General features: G+C 42.4%; 1 protein-coding gene across 1 annotated transcript; it reads left to right on the forward strand.

Annotated features, from left to right (window-relative positions):
• Positions 1-289: 289 nt before the first annotated feature.
• Positions 290-23,641, forward strand: LOC115400418 (galactose-3-O-sulfotransferase 2-like). The gene is made up of 5 exons (XM_030108283.1): positions 290-397; positions 1,693-1,779; positions 18,753-19,185; positions 21,028-21,889; positions 22,894-23,641. The coding sequence occupies exons 1-4, from the start codon at positions 372-374 to the stop codon at positions 21,838-21,840; spliced, it is 1,359 nt and encodes a 452-aa protein (XP_029964143.1). The 5' UTR covers positions 290-371; the 3' UTR covers positions 21,841-21,889; positions 22,894-23,641.
• Positions 23,642-24,525: the final 884 nt, after the last annotated feature.

Raw genomic sequence — 24,525 nt, forward strand, 5'->3', positions numbered from 1 at the left:
CTTACTGTGTTGCCCTTACGGCAGTTGTTTCTCTTCATAGCAAGTTCATGTGACTAAAATGGTTAATGCTGTCTAATAATGCTTAAAAATGTTAAAAAGTGTAAAGTAATCATTTAGAGATGTTTTATGTGAATATAACGTCATTGATTGTGTATCTAGTTTAAAAACATGGAGAGACAATTCAACTTCCTGTTTTGTTGCGTCACAGACGGATGACAAGAACAGCGAGCGTTGTGAGCAGCTGCTGCTGTTTGGAGAGATTCGGACTCAGGAGGAGGAGCCACACCGACAGGCTCACCTGCAGACCAGAGCAGAGACAGAGTCTGCAGACAGGTGCATCTGGACCTGAGTCTGAGGGTCTGTGCAGGACGATGTCTGCTCCGACGCCACACGCCGGGTAGGGCCCTTCACCTTACATCCACACATCACATTCGTCACACACCGAGTAAGAGTTTAGTTTTTTTTTTTAAATGTTTATAAAAAGATTGCGTTTCAGTGTGAAAACTGCTGCTTGTTTCTGTCTCAGGATCACCTAGAAAACCTGTAATTATCTATAAGTACGATTCATTACAAACACCTTAAAACAGAACCAATACAGAAAGAATTATTTATTAAAAAGAAAAATACAAAAGTAAATGTACAGTCACATAAAAAACAACAGAAAAAAAAATAAAACAAACAAAACAATAAAAAAGCACAATATTTGGAGGACTTTATTTAAAACTATAACTGTTGAGAAAGTGTGTGTGTGTGTGTGTGTGTGTGTTTGCTCTAAAAGGTTTGAAATGTTATCTATAAGTTGTTCTGCTGTAGACAATAACAATAAGAAGACACTGGCTCATTGCCAGTTACATTTTTACTGAGCAAATTAACAGTCTGAACACTCAAAACAGGAAAACCTTCAGGGATTTTCTGGAAATCCTTTGCGTGCTTTGCTTTTTTTCATGCTTTTATAGTGTTTTTTTTTTCTGTTAAGAGTTTTTGCCATTGGTGATTTTGTACTAAGCACTTAACATACTTCATAACTGAATTACTAGACAGTGGTAGAAGTGAAGATGAAGAAGAGATCATCCAATAGGACTGAATCTCACTATAAATGGTGAAATCTGTCTGTTTTTGGCCAGTTGTACTTTACTTTGCAGGAGAATTTATTGCTTCGCTGACTTGTAAAAAGCAGTTTGTATATTAGCTTTTTCCCCCCAAAGCTAAATTTCTATTAAGACCTTTGTATAATCATGGGATTTAAACACGCTAAATCACTAAACTGATGCATTTAACAGTTTGTCACAGTACAGTTCACATTGTAATTTAACCACAGTCATGTGGCATTCATCAGTATAAATACTTATATCTAAAGAGGAGACTGTCGTTCATCACCTGCAATGCAAGCATTCAAAACATAAAGAACCTGTTTCTTCCTGTTCAAATGCAGCTATTAGAAAAATAAAAACAAGAGTACAGACCTGCTGACCATGTGAATGTGGTATGTAAAAAAAAACAACTGATCTTGTAATTTTCCAAAAGTGAATCTTAGTGTTCTTTATTCATGAAATCAAGTCAGACTTTTGCTCCTTCAAGGATGTGTGCACGTGGCATTTAATACCCATCCAGTCACGCTGAGACGAGTGTTCTTCCTCCTGGACTTTGACCAGCCTTGCTTTAAACGCTGCCGTTTGTTTGTTTTCATGTCAGCGGGTGTCTGAAGTGCCGGCGCCACTCTCTGTGGATCATCCCCCTCGTGCTGGTGGCCAGTGTCTTGATCCACGTCCAGCTCTCCAGGTAAACTCACTTCACCGTTACTAGTCCATGGGCCTGACCCCAGATTTTCACTTGTCGGTACCACTCAGGGTGACGAAGGTTCCTTATATTTTTGGAGAAGATCTATGTCTGTAGATGATATTTTGGTATGATAGACCTTTCAGAGTGGGAGCTAAATCATAGTTATCAGCTCATGAAGCATACCCGCCCCTTCAAGAAATTGCATTTCAGATACCGGTACATATCCTGCTTTAGACTGGTGTACAGGACATCTGTCAATGCTTCACAACATTGTCTCTGGTATCATTTTAAAGGGGGCGATGTAAACTTTCATTCAAGATACAATGTGAACCTTTCTGACCAATATAGAGGTTACTAGAACTCCTTGAACTGTCAAAACCTAGGCGAAAAATACAATTTTTGCCTAAATGATATACTATCTTTTAGCCCTGTGTCATCTAGGAGCAACAGGGACACAAAATTCAAAGTCTACAACACTCCCAGGACCATAATGATTCAGAAAATGTATAATATGCCTATACTCTTTCTTGCCATGGAAGATTGTGAGCCTTAGATTAGAAGAGCAGTAGGTCTCCTATTACGTAAACTCTAGAACAGCCGGGACATACGAGGGTGGACCCAAAAGTTCCCAGACTGTAGCTATAACTTTTAATTTTTTAATCTTCGCAATTATTTGAAACTGTCACCTCCAAAATACTCTCCTTTGGCTTGAATACAACGCTGCACCGGAGATTTTCACTGTTCAGAAGAGTCGCCATGACCGCGCGTAACTGTGCCGATAAGATGGAACTTCGATTTTCCCTCCCCCGCCTGTATGCCTGCTTTACCTTTCTGCTGCCGCTCCAGTTTCATCTTTGACAACAAAAAGCAGTCGCCTGGGGCCAGATCAGGTGAATATGGCGGTGGGGAGGCTGCTGTTCACGGTTTTAGTCAAAAAAATATGCTTTCCGCACAACATTTGTGCTATTTCTGTGCGTAACGGGGCGTCCTGTGGTCTGCTGTCTGCTATGATGCGGCCATTTCCGGGTGCCTTCATCTCCCTGCTTCTAATAACCGCCTGAGGATCATCTGTCTGGATCTCTACAATACTCCCATCAGATCTGCAATGTCATCAAAAGTCCTGCGTGGATCTACCATGACGTCTTCTTCAGTTTTTGTGACGTTTTCCTCTGTTCTGGAAGTGGATTGTTGTCCTCTGCGTGCCTGGTTTTTGTGATGTAATCCGATCAGTCTTAAAGGGCCCAAACCACTCGGACACCCTAAGAATCCTTCTTAAAGAATGTCTGCAACATGGTGAGTGTTTCTGCCGCTGTTTTTCCCAATAAAAAACAAAATGTTTTGACAGAGCGCATATCTGTGGATATCCGCCATCTTGAAAAATCGAAGAGCGGGGTGTAACTCTGTCAACATAAACAGTGACTGTCAGCTGACCGCATCACGGGGGAAGACCAAACCTGGCACAGTTATGCATGAGGCTATCCTGTAGCGACATCTAGCGGCCAAAGTCGGAAATTCATTGTATTTTTTTTATTAATAGAATCACTCCGGAAACTTTTGGGTCCCCCCTCGTATATGGTGACATAAAGGACACCACAATGGGATAGGGAACCATAGAACAACCTACAAGGAAGATGCACAAAGCAAAATGTATCAGAAGTGTGTGGCACTGTGGAATTAGTGGAAACAGGGCTGGCACGTGAAGGCTCAGTACCGCGAGCCCCTGTTATTTATTTTTTTAGGTTTTATATGTTGTTATATATTTTTTGTGTGTGTGTTTTAAGAAAGCATGTGAATGTTTGTCCTTACCATGAAGGAAATAAGGTCACTGTAAGCTCCATTTCTTATGTGTAAGTTTAAGAAGATTTAAGTTCATGCATTGTGTATTCTAAGTTAAACAAGGGAGTTTCATATGTTAAAAGGTTTACACATTGGGCAATTAAGTTTGTTTGACCATGCAGTGTGTGTGTGTGCGGCTAGAGGGCGCACCTTCGGGTGAACCCACAAGGAGGAAGCTATTTAGTTCAGCTGTTTGAAATGAGTAAATAAATGATGGCGGACGGAGCGCACTGTTCTTTTACCGTGCTGCGACGGAGACGTTGTCACACGCGTGAAAAGGCTCTTTGTCCGTTATTGTCAAGAAGGGGTTAAAACAAGACGATCAAAGAAACCACCGATTCAAAAGATTAACCTCTACAGTCACCACAATGGGATAAGGAAGTTTGACTTTAATGAACAACATATTGAAGTATTCAACAGAACAGCATTATAATGAACTCCTTGCAGCGTCACTCAAACGCCTCGTCTCGCTCATCTTCTGACTCCTCGAGTTCCAGCTCAGGCTCTGGGTCATCCTGCAGTTTCTGGTTGCTGCATGTCTGCAGCTGGCACATATCTGTGCATGCCAGTCCATTTGATAAGCATGTGCAGCTTGGCATTTTGCATGAATGGACACAGTTGCATGTCAGCAATTCCAGGACTACGTCTGGTGCAGGTGGAGAGCGCATCCAGTAAACTGCCAGCTTGCCTTCATCTTCTTTCCATCCATGCTCTGCAGGACTTGGGACCACAGGGTTCGGCTGCAGACTGCTCTTCCAGATGGCTGCCTGATAGTTGGCTCGTTCAACATGCAGGAAGAGACGGTCTCTGCATGGTGCAGCTGGCTGGACTCCATCCCTCCCCTTTTGGAACAGAAGAGCTGGTAGCGCAGTTGGTTCACCTCTACCGTGCTGCTGTTTGCAGCGTACATGTGACATGTAAAGTCCTCAGTTCTCTGGAACAGCTCCTCACTGATATTCCATGACTGCCCTAGTCCACTGAAGGTTTCTTGGTAAGAAGTATCTTTCTTCACCATCTTCAAGGCTTTCAGCCGGCCCTGGCCAGCCAAGGCACCAACAGTGTCACAACCAGTGAAGGCATGTAAGCCAGTTAGACTGTCACAGAGGCTGTCTCCCACTGAGCTCGCCAGTTTGCTGATGTTCACATATTGTGTGTGGTTCCGTGTCCCACACTTCATGTAGATGGGACAGGTGATGTCCTTCTGGAATGCAAGACAAAGCACCATGACATCAGTGTCTCATTTGTTGCTGTTAAAGAATGTTACTTATGTGAAACATGTAAACAGTTAATTTTACATTTACTCTGCCATAAGATTTTCAGTTAAGATGGCTCTTACAAGCCCAGGATAGCCAGCATGTCCGAGAACGGAAGAAGTGAACAGCCCGAAGTCTTTCAGAACTCTTCCATTTATTCACAACACCAGGACACAGCGGCAGCATCTCCCCTCCACAGAGGACACAGGCGTGTCCCTCATCCCTTAAACAGCCGGGACTAAACCACCCATGTGAAATTCAGAGGGTTGTGCTCAATTAGATTGTCAGTCATTTAATTAGTGCTATTTTCAGTTAAGATACTCTATTTACATTCATTCTATGTACATTAACAATTAGTTCTGTCTCATCCATCTTAAATTAACCCTTAAGTTTCCTTTAAACCATACATTGCAAATTCCCCCAGTGAAACCTTCCCTCCCTTGGGTTCCAGTTGGGCCCGTCCAATAAGGATGATGATGTGCAGCTGGCCTGCACTCACATGGGCACGCCTCCATGCCATGTCCCAGCCAATCACCTCAAAGAAAGAAAGGACTGGTGAGAAGTTAAAGGACCTGTATCATGCTTTATAGCTCGTCCAAACCCCACTATTGGCATTAACATGGTAATAGTTTATATTTGGCACTAAGGAAAAGTCATTTTGTGTTAAATAAAAGATTCTCGGAGGTCAATTCTGAAACCCGGAAGAGAAAATTCCTCAGTGGAAAATGTGAATCAGCTGCTGCTGGTCAGAGGAGAGTGGGGTGTTGTCTGCGGGGGGGGGGGGGGGGGGGGGGGGGGGGGAGAGTGGTGGGAGGAGTTCAACTTTGTGACGTACTTAGGTTTGAAGAGTTTCAAACGAGCTGTTTTCTACCCGAAGGGAGGGGCTGCTGTAGAGAGCAGCAGACTGAAAGAGATTACTCAGACATGCGTGGAAGAAGGCAAATAACATTTTGGGGGTGGTTTTAAAGGGAAATCAACTTTGTGGCATGCTTAAAACCTTAAAACAGGGCATTTTGCATGATATAGGTCCTTTAAAACATAAGGGTGTGAAAACTAAGCAAATAAGGATCCAATCTTCAGTTGTTAACACAAAACCATCTGTAAAAGAAATGTGTTATGGGTCTCAGGGTGATGATGACCACAGTAACAAAAATATTACCTGTTTTAAGCAGGTGAAAAGAGGAGACAGAAGACGAGAGGCATCTTGTTTAACTCCCGAATAACGTCTGAATCTTTAATAAACATTACATTTCATAAATCATGTCTGCATTTTTCATTTCTGTTGGTTCACACTTCCATAAGCGGTTCTTCTACAGTTCCGATGAGTCCTTATCACATTCATTGTTCCACATTCAATCACATTTCATATTCTTTCTCATCGCCCCTGTAACTGAGATGAACACATCTCCATAACCATGTAATCACATTACAATCATTGTGTATCAAGTCACACAGTTTCTGATCACAGTTCTCTATGGGTGTTAAACATGAAATAAAACATGTATTCCACAAGAAATCATTTCTTAACCCGAATTAATACAAAATAGTCTTCTGAAAATATACAGATAACTGAAAGAAGCAGTTTCTAAGGTATTTGTATGAACTATAAAACATTTTCTTTTTAAAATAACCGACTCAGAATAAAACAAAAATCACATCAGTTTAGAATAAGAATAAGATACTTATTTAACATTAAATCATGAATATTCCGCACACCACAAACACACAGGAGCCATTAATAAAAAAAAAAAAACTGTCCAGCAACTGTCGCTTATTTGACCCAAAATGGCGGCCGCATGGGGAAAACCTACTCCAGGAAGTTGCTTTATATGGATTTTAAACTGACACAAATAACATCAAATATACAGAAAATCGCTGAGACAATATCATGAATTAACTGTGTTTCATAGGTGACTCACAAACCTGTTTTAAGCAGGTGAAAAGAGGAGACAGAAGACGAGAGGCATCTTGTTTAACTCCCGAATAACGTCTGAATGAACGGCAGAAGTGTCCGCCCCTTAACCGCTCCCAGCGCAGCGAGAGAAAACAAAAGTTCCACCCCTCAATTACACAAAAGTTCAGAAATTGAAATAGTAACAGAATAATTTCCGACATGAATAAATTAAATATGGTCAGCTAAATAAATAAATGTGGTCACCCTATTTTAGGGGCGCCACAAATGCAATGTATAAACCCAAATGAATGTGTGAGAGACAGAAACTAAATGAGAATGTGCAAACGGCGATGTTTTGACCAGGTTTTTATTCTACAAACACACAGGCAATACTTATTTTCTTGAAAAGCTTTCTTATCTCCATTTTTCATCCATCCGTCCACGTCCTTCTCTGAATGCAGTCCTAGTCACCTGTGTGCTTCAAAGGTTCAGGCACTGAAGGAGCCTGGAGGCACCGACTGGATAGGACAGTGGATATCGTCCACCGCGATGGACAGACAGATCTGGAGACGTCTGTTAGAACCATGTAAGACCAGATAAATCATTAGCCAGACCCAAGTCTTGGAGGCTCAGGACCTGGAAAAGCTAAAGAATGAAAACTCTTATTATGCGTCGTCCATATGTCTGCTGTTGTGGAGAGATGTTGTCACTCGTCGAATGTCTTTTTGAGCTGTGACTCCATGATAGCATTTTCTTGGTTCGGGTAATGAGAAAACGTCTTCCTGCATGGTGCTGGCGCAGCACCGTCTCGCCCTCGCACGGGTATTTTGCTAACAAGCGCTCTGAAAGCAGGGGACTCAACTGTTGAGATAGGTTGCATGTCTTCCACAGCCTACCTGGCAATCAGTCTGTTGAGCTGCGTCTGCGTTACAGACTGTGCAAATCAAGCCTTCATTGTTTAGCTTGAGTGGCTCCTCCTTTAGCGCCAGGGGAGCTAACGATAACAGCAGCATCGTCTTTTTTACCTGCAGGGTCTTTTCCAACCAGCTCGGTAGATGCATATTGCTCCTGAAGATGCTTCATCAGATTAGAATTGCTTGTCTTTGATGTAGATAACGTTTTCGAACCTCCACATAGATTACAGGTCACCAAAGTACTGCTCTGGTCTTTTACCGTCACAAAGGAAAATAATGTGCATGTTTCAACGAGAGAAATCCCACGCCTGGACCGTCGTCAACTGCCGCCATTGTTTTCTTTTTTTTTTTTTTTTTTGGAACTTTATTGCCATATGCACAGGGCAAAACATGACAAAACAATAACACTGTCCTGAGACTGGGCATCATTACAAAACAAAAAAAAAAAATCAGAAACAAAGGAGAGAGAAGAAGAAAAAAATATATATACAGGCAAAGGGTAATCCTATTTCAGAAACTCAAGCATTGATGTCCACCTTCTGTCAAAAACAGGGGTTTTTAACTGCAGTTGTGCTGTCAGCTGCTCCATTAAAAAAACTTGTCTGATTTTTTGTGTCCATTGTGTAACTGTTGGTGACTTAGGTTTCAACCAGCACATTGTTATAACTTTTCTTGCAGTCATTAACATTAGATGTAGAAGATATTCTTGGTCGTGAGAGAGACTGTCTGGAAAGATGTCCAGTAGAAATATTAAAGGATCCCAAGGAAGGTTTACTTTCAGATTCTTTTCCAATATGTCTTTGATGTTTTTCCAATAATCATGAACAACAGGACAGTCCCAGAAAATATGGGCTTGGTCACCCACGAGTCCACAATTTCTCCAACATAAATTACTTTTACTAATTTTGACAAAAAAGTTTTTAACGGAGTTCTGAAAAACCTTATTTTTGTCTTCCAGTCAAATTCTTTCCAAGCCTGACTCCCCACACCAAGATGACATCCTGAGCAGACATTTCTCCAAACATCATCCTCCAAAATCACATTTAGCTCCAGTTCCCATTGCTGTTTTATATGTAGTGTATTATCTGACATATCACTCTGCAGTTTTTGATACATCACTGATATTTGTTTTTTCATTACCCCGTCATTTTCAAGAAGATTAATAAAATGTGTTTCGATATTCGTTGGTTCTCTTCTAATGTATTCCCAGTCCAGATGATTTGTTAAATAGCTCCTTATTTGTAAATATCTATAGAAATCCTTTGATGATATATCAAATTTTGCTCTTAATTGATTAAAATTTTTAATGACATTCCCTTCAAACATCTGATTTACTGTTATAAGTCGTCTCTCAGCCCATCTGCTAAATCCACTGTCTGATAAAGATGGAAGGAATTCAATATTTCCATGTATTGACATAGCTCGAGACAGGGAAACCCTGCCCTTCAGTTGTTTTTGGATTCTGTTCCAAATCTTTAGTGTATGCTTGACCCATAAATTTTCAATTTTTATTTTTTTCTGTGATTGCTGGTTAAGGAATGGGAAACATGAGAGAGAGATACCTGGCAACGAATATTTTTCCATAGAAACCCACTGTGTTTCTGGATTACAAATGATCCATGCCACCATAGCCTTCAGCTGGGCTGCCCAGTAGTACAATTTCAAATTAGGTAGCCTCAGGCCCCCATTTTCTTTGTCCGACATCAAAATTTTGAGACGCACTCTTGGTCTTTTCTTTTGCCAAATAAATGTTAACATTAATTTGTCTAATATTTTGAAAGTGGATTCTGGAACAGGGATGGGTAAATTTTGAAATAGGAATAATAATCTAGGCAGAACATTCATTCTTATGCATTCAATTCTCCCCAAAAAAGAAAGTGGAAGTAGGTCCCATCTATTTAAATCATTTTTAATTTGTTTTAATAATTTATCATAATTTGCTGAAAACAAACCTGTGATCTTTGGGGTAAGAATTACTCCAAGATATCTAAACCCATGTTTAGAGTGTCTAAATGTCACCATGTTATCCAACTGCAATGGCCAACTCCCAGAAATCATTAGGGCTTCAGATTTATTCGTGTTTATTTTATAACCTGACACCTCGCCATATTCTTTAAGACTATTGAGCAGAGCAGGTACAGATGTGATGGGATTTTCCAAAAACAATAAAATATCATCCGCGAAAAGTGCCAGTTTGTGCTGCACATTATTTTCATCTCTTATTCCTTGTATGAGTGGGTTCGATCTTATGAGTTCAGCTAATGGCTCAATACTCAAAGCAAACAAGGATGGAGACAGAACCTCGCCCTGTCTAGTGCCGCGTCCCAGTGGAAAAAAATCTGAACAATAACCATTGATCCTCACCCGTGATTTTGGATTTTTATAAAAAATTTGAACCCATTTAATAAACATCTCATTGAAGCCCATATGTCTCAGTGTCTGTTGCAGAAAAGTCCAATCTACCCGATCAAATGCCTTCTCGGCATCTAAGCCGAGAAGCATCGATGGGGTGTTCCTTTTATGAGCGATTATTTGGAGGTTTAAGGCTCTTCGAACATTATCAGATCCATGTCTATGTGCAATAAAGCCAGTTTGATCAGGTTTCACTATTTTTCTTATATATTTTTGTGTTCTGTTAGATATAATAGCAGTGAGAATTTTCAGATCGACACAGAGGAGACTAATAGGACGATAAGATGTGCACAAAGTAGGATCTTTACCATCTTTATGGATAACGCTGATAATGGCTTCAGACCATGATGGAGGAGGATCATTCTCTGAAAGTGCATAATTGTAGACTTTATACAAGAGTGGAGTAATCTCCTTTTCAAACATTTTGTAATATTCCCCTGGGAGGCCATCCACTCCTGGAGATTTATTATTTTTAAGTTTCAGAATACTGTTTTTAATTTCCTCCTCTGTAATTGGACGAGTGATCATATCTGCCTCCTCCTCAGTCAATTTATTAAGGTTTATTGAATTGAGAAGAATCTCAGTTTTTTCTTTTTTATTGTGACATTTTTCCTCCTTATATAATTCCTGGTAGTAAGAGGCGAATGCCTTGGCCACATCTTTGGGCTGTATAAATATTTCCCCTGTTATTGAACACTTAATTTTTTGGACTACTCTGCCTGATTGTAATTTACGAAGCTGGAATGCTAATAGCCGACTTGCCCTATTGCCAAATTCATAGTATTTTTGATTTGAAAATCGAAGTTGTCCCTCTACCTTATAGGTTAATAATTCATTTAATTTCTGCCTATTTTCTTTCAACATGTTTAATGTGATATCGTTTGGATTTTTTTGATATTCTTTCTCCAAATTTCTAATTTTATTTTCCATTTCAGATTGTTCTGCAAGTCTTTCCTTTTTTATTCTTGAAGAGATTGCAATAATATTTCCCCTCAACACGCTTTTAGCTCCCTCCCATAGTGTAGATGGGGACACAGTATCATTATCATTAAACTGAATATACTCTATTAGGCCTCTTCTAATTTCTTTTTGGATCAAATCATTATTTAGAATAGATACATTTGCTCTCCAATACTTAAAGTTATTCTTTGGATTCATCCTTAATTTTAAAGAAACTGGAGCATGATCTGAAATAGTGATTGCATCTATATTACACTCAGCGACTCTGTAAAAATCTACTGCAGACATCAAGAACATATCTAACCTCGAATGACTACCATATACATGTGAGAAGAAGGTAAAATCTTTTTCTTTAGGATGTAGTCGACGCCAAACATCCACCATACCTAGTTCATCCATCAGTGCACAGAGAGTGAGAGATTTTCTGGATCTTGAATTTAAATCTGCAGGGAGCCGATCAACAGATGCTCTTAGAACACAATTAAAATCTCCCCCTATAAGAATGATTCCCTCAGCTTTTTCTGCTATCAATGATGCAATATTTTTAAAGAAATTTGGGCAATCCTCATTTGGCGCATATAAATTAAATAGAGTAATTTTAACGCCCCCTACACATCCAATAACCATCAGATATCTCCCCTCTTTGTCACTGATGGTTTTTTCATGAATAAAATATACCTTTCTACTAAAAAGAATTGCAACTCCTCTTTTTCTCCCATTTTGATATGAAGAACTATACTGCTGATCAATCCATTCCCTTTTAAGCTTCATGTGCTCCTTTTCTGAAAGATGCGTTTCCTGGAGCATTGCAATGGCACAGTTAAGTTTTTTCAATTGATTCAATACTTTTTTCCTTTTAATTGGACTCCCTAAGCCTTTAACATTGTAAGTAACACAGATTATATTATCCATATTATTATATTTTCTACTTTTTTCCTTTCAACCTTGTATTGTTTCACACATTTGTCATAACAGTACATATTAGAAATAACAAAAGAATAGCCCAATATAAGTCTCAGGACAGAGTAAACTTTTACCAATGAACAAATATCAAAGAAATACAACAGATTTGGCTTCCACATACCTGACTGGATCATCTGAAGTGTTTCAATGCAAAATTTAGTTCTCAAACTTAAATTATCCAGTCTCCGGTGTAGCTTGAACGGAGGTTGGTGACCGATCCTCCGCGGGAAAAGGCACAACGTGCGCAGCCTCGCTGTCGCTCTCAGAGCGTCTCGTTGCGCGGCTCCAACTGTGGATAGATGGATCTCCACTCGAAGATTGTCACGTTCCGTCCATGTTGAAAATATTCATCTTTCTCCCAACATCGAAGTTTCAAAATAAACAGATTAACTCGGCAAAAAAATATATAAATTAATCCTCAGTGCTGAAGAAGGTTTTGAGCTCGGCGTGAGAGAGAGTTGCTGGGCCTCTGGCTGCTTTTCGTCCCGCTGCAGTGCTCCATCCTTCCCGGGCCAGCTCGGTCTCGAGTCGCTCCCTCTCATTGTTTTCTTTTTTTCACTTGCACTTTGCGGCGTCGTGTGCACTTCAGGTCCACTGCGGAAATTTCATGCACTTGAAATAACGAGTAACGAGCCTGTTTAAATCGCATTCCTTATTTTTTGACTGTGTTATTGTGTACCACTTTATGGTTGTATTTAAGTACTGTAAAGATAGGCAAATGATCACTAATACCAGTTGTTAAGATTCCTCTTACTATAATATCCTCTACATTTGTTAAGATGTTGTCTATTGTAGTGGCACTGTGTGTTGTTGTTCTCATTGGTCTTGTTATTAATGGAAAAAGACCCAAACAATTAATTGAATTTAGGAAATCTGTTGTTCTTGAGTCCTTCACATTTTCAAAATTTATATTAAAATCTCCACATATCACTTGTTTCTTGTATTGCGTCCTTTTTCCAAATTTTCAGTCATTTTATCGATAAACAATTCCATACATGACTCAGGTGGTCTATAAACACAACTTACCAAAATATTTTTTTTCTGTAGTAGACAGCATTTCCACTGTTATCTTTTCTATTTCATCCTCTAATACTGTCATCTCATTAATAATTTTTGATTTTAACTTTGTACTGATGTACAGTGCAACTCCTCCTCCTCTTTTGTCTTTCCTGTTTAGTGAATTGAGGGAATAACCCTCCATTTGAAACTCGGTCATCATATCGTCTTTGAGCCATGTTTCCGTTATTGCAACAATACTAAATTTGGTCTTAAACCTATTTAAGTAGTCTTGAATTCTCGAAAAATTATTGTACATGCTTCGAGTATTTAGATGCATAATGGATAGTGTATTATCTTCACTTTTTGCTGTGTTAAGAGCCTCTTTGTTATAGTATTCACATTTATTTGTAATGTTAAATACATTTTCATCTACTGTTGTATCTATGTCATATATTTTGTTTTCCTGATCCATGTGTTTATATATATATATATATACACACACATATATATATATATATATATATATATATGTTTTTAGTTTTATTGTTTTTCAAATCACATCTTGCTGTGTTTCAAGGTCATTACAAATGCAACTTTTCTTGACAATTATATCATGATTGTTTGTACTTTGCGAGCAGGGCCGGCGCAGGCTTCTCAGGCGCCCTGGGTGAGCCCGACACGAGCGCCCCGTGGTAGTGTTGTGGAGCGTTGTCGAGTGGGTGGGTGGGGTGGAGGGGGGTTGGGGGGGGGGGGGGAGTTGCCGACAGTGGAGCGAGCGAGCGATGCCGAGCGAAGCCTAGCAGTGCGCTGCTCACATGGGCCGTCACGGCTGCGCACCGTGGGCTGCGCACCGTGGGCTGCGCACCGTGGGCTGCGCACCGTGGGCTGCACACCGTGTGCGGCGCGCCACAGGCGCCCCCTATGCCTCGGCGCCCTGGGCAAGTGCCCCGGATGCCCAGCCTAATCGCCGGCCCTGTTTGCGAGATCCTTTATGCTTTTTACTTGCACAGCATTTGTTCCGTCTTTTTGCTTTATCCATATTCTGCAGTTCCAAACCCATGTCGCTACTATGTGATTTTGTTTTCTAAGCAGTCTTGCTTCTTTTGCAATCTCAGCATTTTTTTTGGTCAAGTGATCATTTATATAGACATTCGTACGAGGGGGTACCCAAAAGAAACCGGAATTTGGTCAGAAAACAATAATAATAATGAGTTCCGACTTCTGGCCGTCAGATGTGCTGCAGGTAAGCCTCATGCACATCTGTGAAAAAGCTGAGCTCCCAGAGTGACACTGACGCCTGTCAGGCGCTATTTATAGTAACAGAGTGCAGCGGCGGTCTGTGATTTTTTCCAAAATGGCGACATTGACTGTGAAGCCAGAGCAGCGCAAACATTAAATTCTGCTTTTTGCTGGAAAAAACAGCAGCAGAAACACTCAGCTTGTTGCAGCAAGCCTACAAGGATGATGTTCTGGGGAAGACTCAGGTCCATGAGTGGTCCGGGGGTTTGAGAAGGACCAGATGTCGGCGCGTCAGGTCCGCTCAGCGTGAAAACAATGCTGAGCTGCTTCTTGGCTGTCCAGGGTCTGGTCCACAGCGAGTCTGTCCCTCCAGGTCAGACTGTAAACCAGGACTACTACAGGAAGTCCTCAGACGCTCCGTGAGGATGTGAGGAGGAAGCAGAGCGTCGTGGCGGAGTGGAGCCGGTTGATCCACCACCACAGAGCGCCAGCGGACACGGCGCTGCGCCTCACGCAGTTTCTGGAGAAGAATGAGATGAATCTCCTCTCCCATCTGCCTTATTTGCCAGATGTAGCCTCGAGTGACTTTTTCTTGTTCCCCAGGTTGAAGAAGCAGCTGAAGGGACAGCGGTTTGCAGATGTGGAGGAGGTGACAGAAAAATCGCAGCCGGCCCTGAATGGCACAATTACGCACGGGTCTGACGACGCATTGGTGAAGTGGAGACACGGCTGGAGCGCTGCGTTAATGCAGATGGAGATTATTTTGAAGGCGACAGTGATGTTTTATTTTGAAATGTCAGAAATAAAAAGTTAAAGTCAAATTCCGGATTCTTTTGGGTACGCCCTCGTGCCTTTCAGTTTCTTTCCTTGTTTCATCAGCTCTGTTTTGTGTTTCCTGTTTACAAAACGTACAACCATCGATGGTTTACTCTTGCTATTTCTTTGTGGGATTGTGTGATAAACCGAGATGGAGTTGTGTTGGATGTTGATACTTTTTCTTTGGAAGAATTCTAATACTTGATGTTCTAGGGTGTGCAGTTCCCCAGTTGGAGCATCTTCTCCGATGGCTTCACCAGGGTTCGCAACTCTGGCGTAAGAACGATGCCGTTTGTCTAGTCCAGATATCAGAACATCATCTTTCCTTGAATATTGTTCCAGATCTTCCACCCGTTGTTGGAGCTGCGCTATGATTTTATCCTTTTCATTCAACAGTTTTTTTAGACTTTTAATTTCCACAATTAGTTCATCTATGCTTGACATTTTGTTGGAAAATGTGTTCAAGGTTCTTGTCTTCTATATTTCCTTCTATCTTCTCAAAGTTTTTTGAAGGAGGCCTTTTGTCCTACTTCGTCTGTGAACGTTAGCAGCCTGGTGGCTGTTAGCTGCCGCGGGTCTGACGCTGTGGGGTGTCGCTGCTGATTTAGCTGCCGCAGGGCTGGGGGGCTAGCAGGCTGAAGGTTGTTAGCTGCTGCGGGTCCGACGCTGTGGGTGTAGCTGCCGATGTAGCTGCCGCAGGTAAACCTTGATCTTCGGTTGGCAGACACACTGGCTGGACCCACTCGGTGAAGTTGACAGACTCATGGAGGTGCATCAAGGCGATGTTGGCGTGTCTCTGTAGTGCAGGTCGGGGTTTGACTGTTTGACCCACAGCCTGCAGCTGTCTGCAAGCACTGCTGTCTAATTACAAGTCCTCGTGCACGGTGCCATCCTCGGGTGAAAGTATGTCGAGGCCTCGTGGTGTCGAAGAGACTTTTTTGTTGTTGTTGTTGATCCAAACTACACCAGCTTTTAATTGTAAAATATTAGCATTTATCTTGTGATTTTTGTTGGTAAAAGTTTGGTGAATCATTGCTCGTCACAAATTTTCAACATTTTGAAGTCCTTGTTTTTTTGTGCATGTGCTAAAATCCAGCAAAAAGGAAAAAAAAAAAGAAAAAAAGATGAAGTTAAAAATAGGAACAGTCTGGAGGCTTGCCTTGCTTGAAGAGGCACAGTGGCGTCTGTTCTCAGGGTCCGTGTACCTTCCGTTCAATTGATATTTAATTAAGAATCAAAAAACAATATATTGAAAAATTAGTCGTTTTTTTTCTTTTTTTCTTTTTAAAATGAAAACAAATGAATGAAAATTGGTTTGTTTTTCAGTATCCCGTTTGTTAAGACAGATCAAATAAAGGAAAGTTGAAATACGGCCACAGAGCACAATTTAATGCGATTTTTCAATTTCTTTGATTTCCGTGACCCGGAAGTTCTGTCGTCTGTGTTTTGGTTTTTGCAGCGGGAAAGTGGGCGGGTGACGGGACCCTATGAGTCAGTTTAAGGCCAGCACACACTACAGAAGGATCAGGCCGAATTTTGCCCCGATCTTCTCCTCCCAACCGAAGCCGACAAGGTCCGACTGTCGGGAGTATGATGATGAGTTCGGGTCTGATCCTCCTATGGTGTGCGGTGTGTTCCCAGTGATTTTTTTTGCGGTCGGAGCCGCTCGGGAGGCGTCAGAAGGGGGGTGAGGAAGATAATGAACATGTTTAATATTTCCGACTGCAAATCCTGTAGTGTGTGGTGAGCTCTGACAGGAGCCGATCAGCTCCGAGCTGACCTGTCCACACCCTCGAAATAAAGCTCCTTGATTGGCCGAACAGCTTCATCTCACCAAGGTGCTGCTGCTTAAAAAAAAACATCCCCTCTCAGCTGTCAGAGATGGAGACAAATGTTTGTGAAATATATTCACTATATGACAGTGAAAGAGAAAAGTCAGAACTCCTAAACTCAGCAGTGCAGAAAGTGAGAGGTTAATCCTCAATCGCACCTGGATGAACTGTATTTCCTAAATTCAGACCCAAACTCCGATCTGATTCATCCATCTGCATCTCCGCCAGTCCTGCAATAATCCCAATGTTTGAATTCATCTCCATTATTAACCATCGCGGAAGAATAGGGAAAAAAAAAGAAAAAAAAAAACTTTCCTTGCCTTCAGAGCTACACAGCGACGTATAATTAAACTGACCTAATCAAAGCCCAACGAGTTTTTATTCTGGTGTAAGATATCCAATCTGGGGACAAAAAGAATGATTTAAAGTATTTGGTGATTTAAAAAAGTAGCTTTCATTTGTCAGAGTCTGCTACTAATAACTTTATTCTTCTGCTCCACTCGGCAGCACACACTACAGGATTTTTTCAATCTTCCCTGATTCAGAGATGCTAGAAGACAACAGAAGACAGATCGCACCCGACGGACGGATGGAGATGAATTCAAACATTGGGATTATTGCAGGACTGAGTGATACAGTTATTGAGGATTAACCTCTCACTTTCTGTACTGCTGAGTTTAGGAGTTATGACTTTTCTCTTTCACTGTCATATAGTGAATATATTTCACAAACATTTGTCTCCATCTCTGACAGCTGAGAGGGGATGTTTTTTTTTTAAGCAGCAGCACCTTGGTGAGATGGAGCTGTCAGCCAATCAGGGAGCTTTATTTCGAGGGTGTGGACAGGTCGGCTCTCAGCTGATTGGCGCCTCTTGGAGCGCACCACACATCATAGGATTTGCGATTGGAAATATTAAACATGTTCATTATCTGCGATCTCCCCTTCTGACGCCTCCCGAGAGGCTCCAACCGGAAAAAATCTCTCGGAACACACCGCACACCAGAGGAGGATCAGACCCGAACTCATTATCATACTCCCGACAGTCGGACCTGGTCGGCTTCGGTCGGGAGAAGATCGGGGCAAAATTCGGCCCGATCATCCTGTAGTGTGTGCTGGACTTAAACTGACTCATAGGGTCCCGTCACCCGCCCACTTTCCTGCCGCAAAAACCAAAACACAGACGACAGAACTTCCGGGTCACGGAGATCAAAGAAATTGAAAAATCACATTAAAGTCTGCTCTGTGGCCGTATTTCAACTTTCCTTTATTTGATCTGTCTTAACAAACGGGATTTTGAAAAGCAAATCAATTTTCATTTATTTGTTTTCGTTTTAATAATAAAAAAGGAAAAAAAATCGACTCATTTTTCAATATATTGTTTTTTGATTCTTAATTAAATATCACTTGAAAAAGAAAAAAAACGACTCATTTTTCAATCAAGAGTTTTTTTTTTTTTTTTTAAATTAAATATCAATTGAACGGAAGATACACGGACCTCTCAGGTCCAAATACCTTCTGCATCTTCTTGATAGTTTTTCTTTACCTGATCACACTGAAAAGAAAATGTAAAATTATTTTTCTTCCCAATGCTATTTTTCATTTGCAGAAGTTCTCATTCATTTTCTGTCTCATCTCATTTTGCTTTCACTTCATTCATTTTTCTCTCATTTTTTAACATTTGTTTCAGTTGAACAGCAACAAAAAAAACAACTCCGTTTAATTTTCATTATTAAAATTGTTACTACAAAAAGATAACGCTTTAACAAAATTCTAAATAATATTAAAGCACAAAGAAAAAATAACTTGACAGGCTCTCATCTGAAAATAAGTAAATTTTCTTTGTTTCCTCTTGCAGCTCCCTTTTGAAGCTTTTCGTCTTCGATGGGAAACACTCCTGGAGAAATAACAGCCTGAAAGGGCCTCGTCCTCAGAATGAAGGACCTCCTCCTCCGCGCCCTCAGCAGAACTTCAGACGGCAGCAGGACCATGAGCCCACAGCTGGAAACGGGAGCGGCAACGGGCTTCTGGAAAGAGGAAAGCAAAACCTCCCAAAAACCTGCCGACCGAAATCTCACATCGTTTTCCTGAAGACACACAAAACGGCGAGCAGCACCGTCCAGAACATCCTGTTCCGATACGGAGAAAGCAGGGAGCTGATCTTCGTCTTGCCTCCAAAAAACAAACACATGCTGTCTTACCCACGCTATTTTGACAGAAAGTTTGTGGAAACCAAACATCTGAAGAAGTTTGACATTATCTGCAACCACATGAGGTTCAGAAAGTCTGAGGTGAGCTTCTTCACTAAATAGTTCCTGCTCAGTTTTTGTTGTCGACGCGTGTGTTTAACAATGAATTACTTCTTCAGTGTGTCAGTGTAAAACATCACTGTTTTACTCGCAGGGTTGGGAGGGTTACTTTTAAATTGTAATCCGGTACAGTTACAAGTTACTTGTTAAAAAATGTAATCAGTAACTTACTCTAATTACTTCAATTAAAAAGTAACGTACCAGATTACTTTTAGTTACTTTTAGATTACTTCACCAGCAAACATAAAAAATAAAGACAAATACAATGTGTCATCCTCATTGTGTATTGACAACTCTACACAGTAAACACTAATGTTCTGAACTCTGTGTTCAGCCCCAATTAATACCAACAACATGACCTTTGACCTCTAAACCTACTGACAATCTGACTTTCTTTCTGACTCAGGATCAGAACCATCAGTTCAGACTGTGTTCCTCTAGTAGCTCTACAGTCCAGCAGCAGCACCAGGAGCCGCATTGACAGTGTTAACACACATTTATATTATATACTCAATCTGCTGTGTAGCTGTACTGCTGTAGTGAGGAGCAGGGTTTGTCTTCAGGTCGGCCATGCAAAGTATTTTTTCAAGAGTTCAGAGTTGATTCATTCCTCAGTGACAGAAGGAAACATGCAATCTCCAATAAATCATCCATACAGACTGAAGATATTATTGCCTCCATCAGATTCTTCTGAGTTCAGCCTGGTGAGGCTGTGGTTCTCAGCAGCAGGTTACTGACAGGTCAGCAGGCTAATAACACTTTAGCTTCACTGTGAGTTCAGGTGTGTTTCATACCTGTAGAAAGATGTGTCTTCAGATCCAGGGACTCAGATGAGTTCCTGGATGTTGAGAGCATTTTCACAGCTGGAGGCAGAATTTACATTCTACAGAGAAGTTCTGGGCCTCATCTGACTTAAATACAAAATGTCTACGTTTCCAGCCAAAGAATGAGTTTCTCTCCCTGGAGCAGCCATGACTCCAGCAGGGGGGGGGGTTGCAATATGCAGATAGGGGGGGAGGCAGGAATCGAACCAACAACCTCCCGATTGTAAGACGACTGCGCTCCCCACTAGACCACAGCTGTCCCCAGCAGCACTTAGCAAAGGTATAAAAAAATAATGAAAAATACAACCAAAACAAAACGCACAGCAGCAGAAGGGCAAAAGCTGGCTTGATCTTGATTTTCAGTATGAATACAGACCATGAAAGCGGGGCCTCACCATCCTTCTGACTTTCTGGGTTTTAAGCAGGAGGTGTAAGAAAAGTTCCCTCAGGGAGAACTGTCTCGTGGCGGCCGAGCATTCATAGCGACGTTGCTTTTTGATCCTTGGATGTCGGCTCTTCCTGTCATTGTGAAGCAGAATTCACCAAGCGTTGGATTGTTCACCCACTAATAGTGAATGTGAGCTGGGATTAGACCGTCTTGAGATGGGTTAGTTTTACACTACTGATGATGTGCTGTTGCAATAGTAATCCTAAAATTATATACATGATATATAAACATAAACAGGATTATATGACAGTATTCCCTAGTTTGCTGCACAGATGTGAAATGATTGCACCATGTAGCTCATTGCATGGACGGTTATCCTTGGTTGTGTAGCAGTCTGATGTAAGTTGGCAGGAATGGGTTTTTCCAGCGGATCAGTCTGGTTCTAGTTCTGGAGACCCTGAATCTTCTGCTGAGAATTAGGAGCTGGAACTTTTGGTGCAAGGTGTGTGTCGCCTGTCTGGTAACGGACCGCTGATAAAGCACCAGAAGGGAAGGTTATAAGAATCAAGTCATTTTTTTTGATTAATTTTTGCTTGTTCTGTTCTGCCACAGGTGAAAAAACTGATGCCCAAAGATTCCTTCTACTTTTCTATTTTGAGACATCCTGTGTCTTCGATGGAGTCCATTTTCATGTTCTTCAACCATAGGACAGTCTTCCATAGTTTCACATCCTTGGATGACTTCCTGGAACATAGCTGGAACAACGTATCAGTGAAGGACAGGTACGCTCACAACAACGTTGCCTTTGACTTTGGCTTTGGCAACACCGCCACAGCTGACACCCCAGACCTGGAGACCATCGTCAACAAAGTGATTGCTGGCATAGAACGGGACTTCCACCTTATTCTCATCACTGAATACTTTGAGGAGTCCATGATCTTGCTCAAACACGCCCTCTGTTGGTCCCTGGAAGACGTTGTTTCCTTTAAGGTCAACAGTCGCACAGCTCAAAGTCATTCGTCTATTTCGCTGACGGCTCCTGAGAAAATCAAGAGATGGAATGTTTTAGACTGGAGGATTTATGAGCACTTCAACGCCACCTTCTGGAACAAAGTGAGAAGCCAGGTTGGAGAAGAGCAGATGAAGCTGGAAGTGTTTCAACTGAAGCAGCTGCAGGTAAAGTTAACAAGCAGCTGCCTGGAAGGCGCACAGGCTGTCGACTCAACACAGATTAAAGACAAAGAACTGAGGCCTTTTCACAATGGGTCAGCGGTCATTCAGGGCTATAACCTCCATCCCAACTTAGACATTCAAACCAAAATAAAATGCCAAAGAATGATCATTCCAGAACTACAGTACACAAGACGTTTGTATGTAAAGCAGTTCACACAAAAAACTTCAAAAGTCATTCAAGAAAATCACTAAACGCTCAACAGCAATAAACATCACTTTACAAACCTCATCATCCAGATCCGTCCATCCATCCATCCATCTTCCACCATTTATCCAAGACTGGATCGCGGAGTAGCAGTCTCAGCAGAGAAGCCCAGACTTCCCTGTCCCCAGACACTTCCTCCAGCTCTTCCAGGAGGATCCCAAGGCGTTCCCAGGCCAGCCAAGAGACATAGTCTCTCCAGCATGTCCTGGGTCTTCCCTGGGGTCTCCTCCAGTTCGGACATGCCCGGAAAACCTCCCCAGGGAGGCGTCCAGGAGGCATCCTAAAAAGGTGCCCAAGCCACCTCAGCTGGCCCCTCTGGATGTGGAGGAGTAGCGGCTCTACTCCGAGCTCCTCCCTGGTGACTGAGCTCCTCACCCTATCTCTAAGGGTGCGTCCAGCCACCCTACGGAGGAAGCTCATTTCGGCCAATTGTATCCGGAATCTTGTCCTTTTGGTCACAACCCAAAGCTCATGACCATAGGTGAGGGTGCGAACGTTGATTGACCAGTAAATCGAGAGCTTCGCCTTTCGGTTCAGTTCCCTCTTCACCACAACGGACCGATACAACCACCGCATCACTGCAGCCGCTGCACCGATTCACCTGTCAATCTCATGTTCCATCCGTCCCCCACTGTGAACAAGACCCCAAGATACTTTAAACTCCTCCACTTGGGCCAGAGTCTCTCCACCGACCTGGAGAGGGCAAGTCACCTTTTTCTGGTCGAGGACCATGGCCTCGGATTTGGAGGTGCTGATCCTCATCCCTGTCGCTTCACACTGGGCTGCGAACCACCCCAGTGCATGCTGTAGGTCCAGGTTCGATGGAGTCAACAGGACAACCTCATCTGCAAAAAGCAACAATGAAATCCTGTGGTCCCCAAACCGGACCCCCTCCGGCCCCTGGCTGCTCATAGAAATTCTGTCCATAAAGATTATGAACAGAACCGGTGACAAAGGGCAGCCCTGCTGGAGTCCAGCATGCACCGGGAACAGGTCCGACTTACTCGGCCCATAAGCCGAGACAACAGTGAGGCATCCAGATCAAATAGATTTATTGCTACCACACCACTGTGAAAAAATCCATCAAAGCACCAAATCTCAGACCAATTATTCCTTTGACCATCCAACACTACTGTAGAGCAGCCAACGTTTGAAGGAAAAATACTGCATGTTTGTTTTTTTACAACCTTACAGGGGATGATTCTCCTTCGGCCAATGGAGCCACGAACACATCAGGGGTTGTTTCTACTGTCTGTCTGGCTGAACTTCCCATAAACTCTGTAAATCATCAACACTGACTGACTAAACCAAGTGAAGCCTGCAGCTCCTGACATGTTGTTCTGGGCTCCTTTGACACTTCCTGGAGGAGACGTCAGACTCTCAGAATCATTTTGTCAAGCTGGCTACTCCTGGATGTGAGGATTCAGTCCAGTCTGAGATGAGCTGCTGTTTGTTTCCTGTACTTTCTTTCTGTCTGTTTCTTTCTGATCCCTTTCATTCAGAAATTGGAAACGTTTCTTCGGTGTTGTTTTGATCAGTTTTTTTTTTTCATTGAATGAAATAAACGGAGCTACAATCAGCTCCTGGTGTAACTCAGATCCAGGTCCTCTTGACAACAGCAGATGGCCTCAGTTCTCTGCATTGCTGCTGTGACCAGAGACTATATCAGAGAATAAACATTAGGCGCTGTGTTCATCATCGCCTCTTCTTCAGTTTTTTTACCTGCAGGACTTATCTGCCACGATCTGCCACTCAGAGGCAATGCTTCAGAGTCATGAAAATCCCATTTTGCTTCCGCAGTGGATTCATGTCTGTCATGGCCGCTGCCGTATTGTCTTCCCATTTTCCTCCCCCTGTGTGAGTGTTTTGTGTGTCTGTGAGTGTGGTTTCCCAGGTTGCTGCTGCTGCAGGAACCCAGCAATCGCCTCGTCGACTGCACCTGGGGAGCCTGCCAAGAGGGCAGCTCCTCAGCCATTCCCCCAAGCCACCTGAAGGAATAAAACCAGCTGGCAGGACAATTACTGGCAGCGAACTGCAACCAGGTGTGGCAGGATGGGTGTGTTTATTGTTGTTCTCCGCCTGTTGGCTGGGGGCGCTATAAAAACCCTCGTACGTCTGTGTTGTCCTCTGGTTCTTGCACTTCCGGGTTGGTGCTGGCTGGTAACGGTGTTTCGTGAGAGCAGTGTCGCGATGGCTCCGGGGAGCGCGTCAAGTGCATGCCACAGCAGCTGTAGATCGGGTGCGTGGGTCCCGATGGTCCGGTGCTGGTCTGAGCATTTGCCCCGCTAACGGATGTAGGAAGCGGTTCTGCCCTGTTCGAGCCCCGTTTCCAGCGCAGACACACCACGGCTGTCTTTGTCTTTGTCTTTGTCCGTCCTGGAGCTGCTGTCATGTTAAATGTTATCCTGTGTCGTGTCCTCAGCACGGTGGCGTGTTGGTGTGGGCCAGCCCAACCACGCACGGGACTTTGGACCGAAATGATGCTCGCTCCTGTCAATTAAGTTTTTTCTAAACAATAATTTGAACGAGCCTTTAATCTAAGTGTATTTCAAAACGATAATGCAACGCAACTAAGAAGAAAATAAATTATTTTCACTGGGAACCACTGTACTCCTTTTGTTAACCGGTGAACCTGTGTCCTTCTGTGTGACTGGAAAGCTGGGAGGAATAAT

The sequence above is a fragment of the Salarias fasciatus genome, chromosome 14 (assembly GCF_902148845.1).
Source record: "Salarias fasciatus chromosome 14, fSalaFa1.1, whole genome shotgun sequence".
Taxonomy (NCBI): Eukaryota; Metazoa; Chordata; class Actinopteri; order Blenniiformes; family Blenniidae; genus Salarias; species Salarias fasciatus.